The sequence below is a fragment of the Thermobia domestica genome, chromosome 10, assembly GCF_964235325.1.
Source record: "Thermobia domestica chromosome 10, izTheDome1.hap1.1, whole genome shotgun sequence".
Classification (NCBI taxonomy): Eukaryota; Metazoa; Arthropoda; class Insecta; order Zygentoma; family Lepismatidae; genus Thermobia; species Thermobia domestica.
Window position 1 is genome coordinate 269505661 of NC_137463.1, and position 8567 is coordinate 269514227.

The following is an 8567-nucleotide window of genomic DNA, read 5'->3' on the forward strand; positions in this document are numbered from 1 at the left end:
TAGTGCAAGGATCATTTTCTAGAGCAGGTCCGAGAGTATGGAATGCGATACCAAAAGCTCTCACGAAAATAGAGTCATTTAATTCATGTCGAAATTCATTAAAATCACATTTGATGAAATCCCAGCGACTGGCCTCTGGTACTTACGACATGTACAGTTTTATGTAACAACTTAGCTAAATCCAACAATATCGATACTTTTTTTATTGCATTGTGACTTGTTTACTTTCTGGTTTATTCTTTTACTTGTATTTTTTACTTTTTTCTTTTCATTTTTGTTTCTTTTGATGTGTAATGTTTAATATTGTATTATTTTGACAAGGGTTAGCCCGCTTCAATAAAGACATTTTCATTCATTCATTCATCTTCCTGTTCCGTTCCAATTGTCAGGATTCGAGCTTCGATTCCGAGTTGGCACCCGTATCACTTGTACACGACGTGGCATTCGTCAACATGCAAGAGGACTTTTGCCTTCTTTTGATGTCACGAATCACCTCCCGAAGTATGTCCACATCTTCCAGGTTTACAATGTATATACAAAACGTATACATGTGTGTCTGTGTATATATATTTCGGCATAACCCTCGAAAGCCTAGGCAATTGTAACTAAATTTGATAAATGCATTATGATCACGAAAAGAATACTGTGGGGTTAAGAATAGGGATGACCAGAACCGGTTCCTGGTGGAACCGGTTTTCGGGTCTGAACGGATCCGGTTCTAGAAGATCCGGTTCCGGAACCGGTTTTTCGGATCCAGGTGTGGAACCGGTTCTTCGGATCCAGGTCTAGAACCGGTTCTTCGGATCCAGGTCTAGAACCGGTTCTTCGGATCCAGGTCTGGAACCGGTTCTTCGGATCCAGGTCTGGAACCGGTTCTGAAAACAGAACCGGTTCCTCACGGAACCGGTTCCGCTGGGACCGAAACTTTGTGACCATCCCTACGCTAAACCCGAGCTGCTGGCAAGCTGTGAACAGTATGCTAGATGAAATGGTGGAAGCGACAGGCAGGCGCCCAGGCGGCGGCAGCTTGTCTCATTTGGCTAAATAAACTGGGTAACTGGGAAACTCATTGGTTAAACAGGCAAACTGGCCAACTCATTTGGCTAAACACCCACTGGTGGACCAAAATTGTTTTTCTGGGGGCACAAACGGGTCTGGGCGGGGAAGGCACAAGCGCATGGTCCTCTTTGCATTATTTTTGAAGGTGAACTTTATGCCTCCTTTATGGGTCTTTGGGGGCTTTCGGATCGAGGTCTGGAACCGGTTCCTAAGATCCGGTTCTGGAACCGGGTTTTCAGAACCAGATGTGGAACCGGTTCCTAAGATCCGGTTCTGGAACCGGGTTTTCAGATCTAGATCTGGAACCGGTTCTTAAGATCCGGTTCTGGAACCGGGTTTTCAAATCCAGGTCTGGAACCGGTTCCTAAGATCGGTAACCGGAACTTTGTGGCCATCCCTAGTTAAGAAATCTTAGCACAGCTATGAGAGAGGGGGAGAGACTGACATAAAAATGGTTGAAAACGACCGATATTAGTATCGAATCTATAGTTTTCGGGGACGCTGACATGAATAACGATACTTCCGATTATGCTTAAGTCTAACTTCAGCCCCCATTGGCACTCCTGGAAAGAAAGGTAACAGTAAAACAAAAAAATGATCGATATTATTTTATCCTTCAACTAAATATTTGAATATTTGTTTACGACACTAATTTGGATTTATGAGTCAATTCGATCATATTCCTGTGGGAGCTGTAACTATTTGTAATAAAACCTTTTATCGTCATTTTGGACATTTTTTTTATATATCCTCTTTCTTTAGAACTCTCTATAAATAGGTTCTTCCTAGATTTCTTTTGAGGTATTGCGAACGGACATTGATACCACATACTGGGGTTACCTGGAAAGTTTTTTTTTCTTTTTCATACTACCCCTTGCTATTTATTGCAATTAATTTTTCTTCTTCTTGTGATGTTTCTAGGGCTTAGTCCATGTTACCCTTTCCTGTAGTCATAACAAAATTTTACTGAGACTGAAAACTCCCAGGAACCAAAATGTGCTGTTTCCAAGTAGCCCCGTTTTTGGGGCTACTTGGAAAATATAAGTATTTTCATTGTAGTAAGAGCTGTGTGACAGATAGGGCTATTTGGAAAGAACCACTTGCAAAATCACATTTTCCTGAGAAGATTGGTGTAGAACATGTCTATGTTTCTTTCATAGTAATGTATTCCTAGGCTGTTTAAAATAATAAAAAAAGAGATACTTCTTTTTGCACAACCTTTGAGTTAAACACAATAAATTGTTGAACCAATCTAAACCAACTGCAGTGTTAAGCTTGTCTTCCTGAAGGTTTACAGAACCAGTTTTTTTTTGTTGGTAATATGCTTTTATAAACGGTAGTTTTTCAAACAATCCAAGGGAAATTTTGGCAAATGCTAATACATGCATAAGCTCTTGAGACTTCATTAAGACACTAAAACATGCCCTACATAATTTTATTCAATTTATGTATGTATCAGATCAGTAATTGCCTTACATTGGTTTACAAAATTAACTGTACCATTTTAACAAATGTACATTTATTTTTTTTTCTATGTTAACTCTTTTCAAAAATATCATATGGTACTCTTATTATAATAATAATAACGTAATACAGTACGATCAGGACAACAATTCACATATTGAAATTCTTTGCTGCAAAGTCATCTGCAAAAACTTGTTCTCTGCGGTTGTTAGCTAGGTTCAGGCTAAACTTCAATAATGTCATCGTTGTCTATCCACTGATCAATATCTTCATTTTTAGTAGAAAATCGGAAGGAAATTGAAAAAAAAAATGGCCACAGATTGTCCCAGAAAGGAAGTGGAAATATAAAACTAGTTCTTCTCACTAGGAAACTTCTGAATTCTATTATATTTAACATAACCAAATAAAAATCACTTTCCAGAATCACTTCCAAAAATCACTACGGAAACACAGGAACAATTTCCAGAAAAATAAAAAAAAAGTGTCAATTGCTGAGAGAATTTTTAGACGAGTCTATAAATAAGATATAACACACATGACCATCCATATTCTTTCTTTTAGGCGTCCACTTTTCATTGGTCTGGAAGAAAACGACATATATAGTGCGGTCTGTAAGTGCAATAATTTGTATGGATCGTGCATTTCCGGTTACCAGCACAAAATTTGGTCAGAGCGTTTAACATGACATGTAAATGAGAAAAAAGCCGGGAGACAGCTTCTCAATATGTTTTGTGTGATTCTGGGCGCCATCTTGAAAAATGGCCTACTTTTCACAAGTTCCCCAAATTTTGTCCGATTTACACCGTCTTTGGGCTCAAATTCACAGGCAAAACAACTATAGAAGACTGTGAACTGCTAAACAATAACGGCAATAGCTTTAATTTCTTGAGGGGGGGCTAGTGAAAGGGCACAGGTATTCTGGGGGGTAGTTATTTTGTGTACACCAAAAATAAGACTATTGTGTTACTTGACCTATATATCAAGTCAACATCTCTGGGAAGGGGACTCACGACAGGCCCGTATCCACGGGGGTCATGGGGGCCACCCCATAAATTTCTACTGCCGCCCCTTAAGTTTTCACGGTAGGCTTGCAAGAGCAACTAGTAACATAGCAATGTGGATATACCAGCAGAGGCAGCACTCGGCTCAATTCCAATACTGGGTTACAGTTATGGAGCTAGAAGCACTGTTGTTACTGTTTGTGAAAAGTGTGCGTGATGGTAATTTCATGCTTTATGTAGAAGTAATCCAGTCCATGTGTCCTTGGTACTTAGCTTTGGATCACGTACACTACGGGTGATGGTTACGTCTTTCTTCATACTCTGAAGCAACTTGCAGTTCGTCATCCTGATGTATTTAAGGAATTCTCTAAGGGACATTTCACCAGTAGGAAATCTTACCGGCACTTTTCACGTATGTCAGACGACCACCTTCACGAACAGAACAACAAACTGATAAAAGAAAATGGTTCTGTTTGTCCCGAAGTCGCACGTTTACTGGCTGAGTATGAAGACAGCTACTCTGCTGAGTTGCACGTATCAAGATCACACCACGAGGACACGAATGCATTCGAAAGCAAGTACAGGACACATGTGAAGAACCTGATTGATGTATTTCGTGATACTGGTAATCCTTTTGAAGAAGAGCATCTGTCTACAGTTGGGTTCACCAGACGTACAGCGCCAGAAGATTAGTGCCTGTCTGTCCGCATCGCAGCTATCACAGGAGCCAAAATGTGAGAGGACTTCGTTTATAACCGTCTAATGATAAGCAAGCAGTCCATACACGATGCTATAAAGAAAGTTAATATGCAGCTTTTCAACTGTAGCTTGTTGAAAGTTCGTTGCAAAGATAAGATGAAACTTGCTAGTGCACACAAAGATTCTAACCTGTTCTGCAAGATGTTCATAGCATGCCAGGAAAGGGAGGGCGATATCAGAGAATTCTTTTCTCATGAGAACACAATTTAACCTCCATCAATATCTGAATTTGGAGATCTCAGACTTCCTACCTCTAAATTAGATATTTTGAAACGTTTTGAAAATTTTGATGTGTGTACAAGTACTATCATCCCCCATTCTTCTTGTCTTGTTGTAGATGGAGCGATGCTGGTACACCAACTGCAACCAGGAGCAGCGAAAACATTTGCAGAATATGCCGCATTCGAGACACTAAACGTGGTCTTTGACCGCTACATTGAAAAGAGCTTGAGAACATAGACGCGTCAGAAGCGTGGGCAGGGCGACCGCTTTGTTGTCAAGTCAACGGGACCGTTTCCAAACAATTTCCAGAAGTTCCTTGCAAACGATAACAACAAGGAAAGGTTATTTCATTACCTCACCGAAATAATAACTGTAGCTGATATTTCAGAAAGAGAAATATTCTGCACAACAGGAAATGAAGTCTTATCCTCTTCCTTAGACTTAGATTTTACTGGTATTTCTCCCTCATCCCACATAGAAGCTCATGGAAGAACCTTCTGCACGTCCGTCATGCCGCAGAGAAGGGACACAAAAGTACAGTTGACTCTGATGTTGTTATCGCTCTCTTTGCGTTTCTGCATCTGTCACCCACTCTGGAGAAACTATGGATTGATTTTGGTTCTGCAAAAATGCGACGTTTCATTCCTAAACACACCATGTGCACGAATTTACCTTCTGGAACGATAGATTTGCTGTCTGTTGTCGTTTTTTTCACAGTTTTACGGGCTGTGACACAGTGTCAACCTTCCTTGGCGTTGGCAAGACAAGTGCATGGAATACGTGGATGGCGTTTAGAGAAGTGGATACAGATTTCCGGGAACTGTCAGTCGTTCATTCTCAAGATGTTGTAAGCTACCAATCTCGCATGCTAATCCAGCGATTTGTGACCCTCATGTACAACATATCAAGTAATTACTTGCGAGGAACTCAACGAAACCAGACGTATTCTATTCAGCAAGAAAAATCGCACAATAGACAGAATATCTCCAACCGAAGACGCATTGAATCTTCATACAAGAAGAGCAACTCTTCAGTGCAAGATCTGGCGACAGTGCCTCGAAAAAGATGTGCATGATGTTGAACCCCTGAACTGGGGTTGGAAGGAAACAGATGACGGAGTCGGTTACCAACCTGTGTGAACTACGTTGAGGAGTATGTCTGATAACAGTCGACAACTAGTGACATGCCGTTGCAAATTTGCGCTGTACTTGGGTAATGTACTTGTATTAAGAACGACCTCGTCTGTACGTTGCTTTGCGAATGTGAAGAACAATGCTCATAGTGATATCACTATGAACACAGCAGCTGAACTTTTTTTAAAAATGTGAAATGAATATGAGTTATGTAGATATGTAACATTGTAGCAAACGTATAAAAGTTGTAGAATTATAAACTGTATTAGTTTGTACTTGATATACTCTACAATAAAAACTCACGGTGAGGTCGGGTGACCAGGGAGGCCATTCATGCAGTTAACCCTTATGGGACCTTGCCTTTTTAGGTAAATTTTAGAGTTTCAGTCAAGCAGCTATTGCAACGAGACTATTTATCGTAGGATCATGGTTCATACCTAGGTTTTTTTGTAATGAAGCTGCGTTTTCAACTGTACTAGTCAAATTTCCTTATTTTGTACCTAAGGCGTAAAATTCCCACCCAGAGTGGGAAAAACGGAAATCACACAAAAAAATGGCACCAATATCTCCCCTCGAACATGCAAGTGGTACATGACACGAACATGCAAGTGGTACCAAAAAAACTTTGCTTTATAGTGAATGGAATGAGGTATGAAGAATTGTGCCCCCAAAATTAGTGTAGATGCTCTTGCCGATTTACCAATTTCCCTCAATAATACATTGTCAGTCAATTGTTTTTTAATGAGCTTCAGCATAAAGACTATTCTTCGCAAGAAAATGAATCGTACCTTGTTGTCTTTGGAGTGAATTAACCTTTCGAGTGGTACCACTCGCATGTGGATACCATGTGCCTATGGACGGAAAATTACCTCCAGAGGAATATTTTGTCAGAAAAAAATCACTTTTTTACAAGTTTGGGTCCCTCTCTTCCCTGTGTTAACGCTTGGATCTCAAAATCGCCTAAAACATACTACATGGTATATGTAATATCTTTGGAAAATATCAATCTCATATCTTGAAAACTAAGGACGGTAAAGAAAATTCCCCCACGTGGAAAGCATAACCCTTACTACTTTAAGGGAAAAACAAAAACTCCCTGACACGTCCCTATCTATTCGAGGATCATAATTCGCAAACGATTTCGTGTCAAATTAGGGTAGCTTTCAAATGGTACCACTCACATGTCCCTATCGTGTCCCTGAGGGGGGGAAATCCAAAAAAAGGGAATTTTTCCTGAAAAAATCTCATTTTTTCAATTTGAACGCGATTTTCTCGCTTCTGATACACAATAGGGAAATTATAATAGTACAGTTAGAAACAGTGTTTCATTACAAGCACAACGACGTACGAATCATGATCCTAGAATAAATAGGAATGTGTCAAAAAATTGCCAAAAAGCTCTAAAATTTATCCAATTTTTTATTCTTCAATGTTCATGACGTCACCACCCGTAGGCATCGCACGCGTGACTGGAAAATGCCCATGAAACGCATTCTTTGATGCTTCCACGCTTGAATAAATGCAAAAAGCCCGGTGTGAAAAAGCTTAACTAGAGACATATAAGGCAAATTCCAAAGGTCGACGCTGTGGTACAAATCTGATCCATCGGTCCCCAAAGGGTTAAATGACTAAAATCGGAAAATTTTTGCTATTAACTGTTTCTTATTCTGTTTGGCAGCAGACTGTAGAAGAAGAAAAGTATTTTCTAAACCTTTCATGTAAATATTTAGATTAAGTTGCTAGAAGTTAGCCATTTTCCAAGATGGCGTCCAGTGTCGACCATAATGATCCTACGAACTGCCTCCCGGTAATTTTCCAACCTTGATTGGACATGTAACAAAATGGCGAATTTTCATGCTGGTAACCGGAAATGCAGGATACTTACGCTAACATACCACACTAATATGTCTCTCATTAAAATTTATTATACCATATAACACAAAAATGTCACTTTTCCAAATAGTCCCCAATTTTCCAAGTAACCCCAGTTTACGGTACTTATTATTGAATGTACATATTTTTGTGGGAGTTTCTTGGTTTCAAAGCAAAATATTCCTTTCAATTCTTCAGAGATCATTTTGACTTTGATCTGACAGACAGAAATATATAGACCTACAGTAATTTATATCATACTGTTACAAATCTGTGTTTGGAAGCTAATCTTAAACAATATTAATAATAGTCTGAAATTCTTTGTAAGAATAAACAAAGGGGGAGAGAGAAAGCAATGAAATTATCATGTACTGCGAGAATTAGTACTTCATAAACTCAGTAATATCACTACTTATCTCATTGCATCTCAATATACCTGTCTTATTTATTTATTTATTTATTTATTTATTTATTCATTTATGATATAATATGTAAGTCCAACAGGGATGATATGTCCAATTATAGGAGATTTTACAACAACCCTAAAGCTTACTAAACTATTTTTAAGACTTTAAACAAGGAATATTCAAACAAGTATTGGGTAAGTACTAGAACTTACTATTGCTAAAGGATGCCTCTTCTTTGCAGGGGGAAACGAGGTACAGATAGAGGAGGCCATGACACAGGGGAGGATGAAAATGGAGAAACAAGAAACAGGTAAATACAAATGATTTGAAATATGTGCATGTAGTCTTTCTTTCAACATTCTATTTACTCAAATTACAATCAGCACCGTGATCTCCAGCAAAATCCAAATGGATAACAATATTTGATTTTTTTTTTTTTTTAATTAAGATAACTTCTTGTACAGTATTTGGATATAATCAAAGCTCTGTAAGTGTTTTTACAGGATATTTTCATAACTACAAACATAAAATGGAATTTGTCATTTTTGGAGCTCGTTTGCACAAGTTCTCAACCATTGTTACTTTCTTAGTCAATAATCTTGTAGTTGCGTATGTAAAGGAGAATTTAAATGCAATTGGTTATAAGATAA

The 8567-nt window shown here is 38.7% G+C and overlaps 1 protein-coding gene across 1 annotated transcript in view; it reads left to right on the forward strand.

Annotated features, from left to right (window-relative positions):
- Positions 1-8231, forward strand: part of LOC145661931 (cytosolic carboxypeptidase-like protein 5) — a 29474-nt gene extending 21243 nt beyond the window's left edge. Inside the window, exon 4 of the mRNA XM_081727279.1 lies at positions 8159-8231. Within this exon, the coding sequence (XP_081583405.1) occupies positions 8159-8231 (73 nt within the window). The remainder of the gene's footprint in view (positions 1-8158) is intronic.
- The last annotated feature ends 336 nt before the right edge of the window (positions 8232-8567 follow it).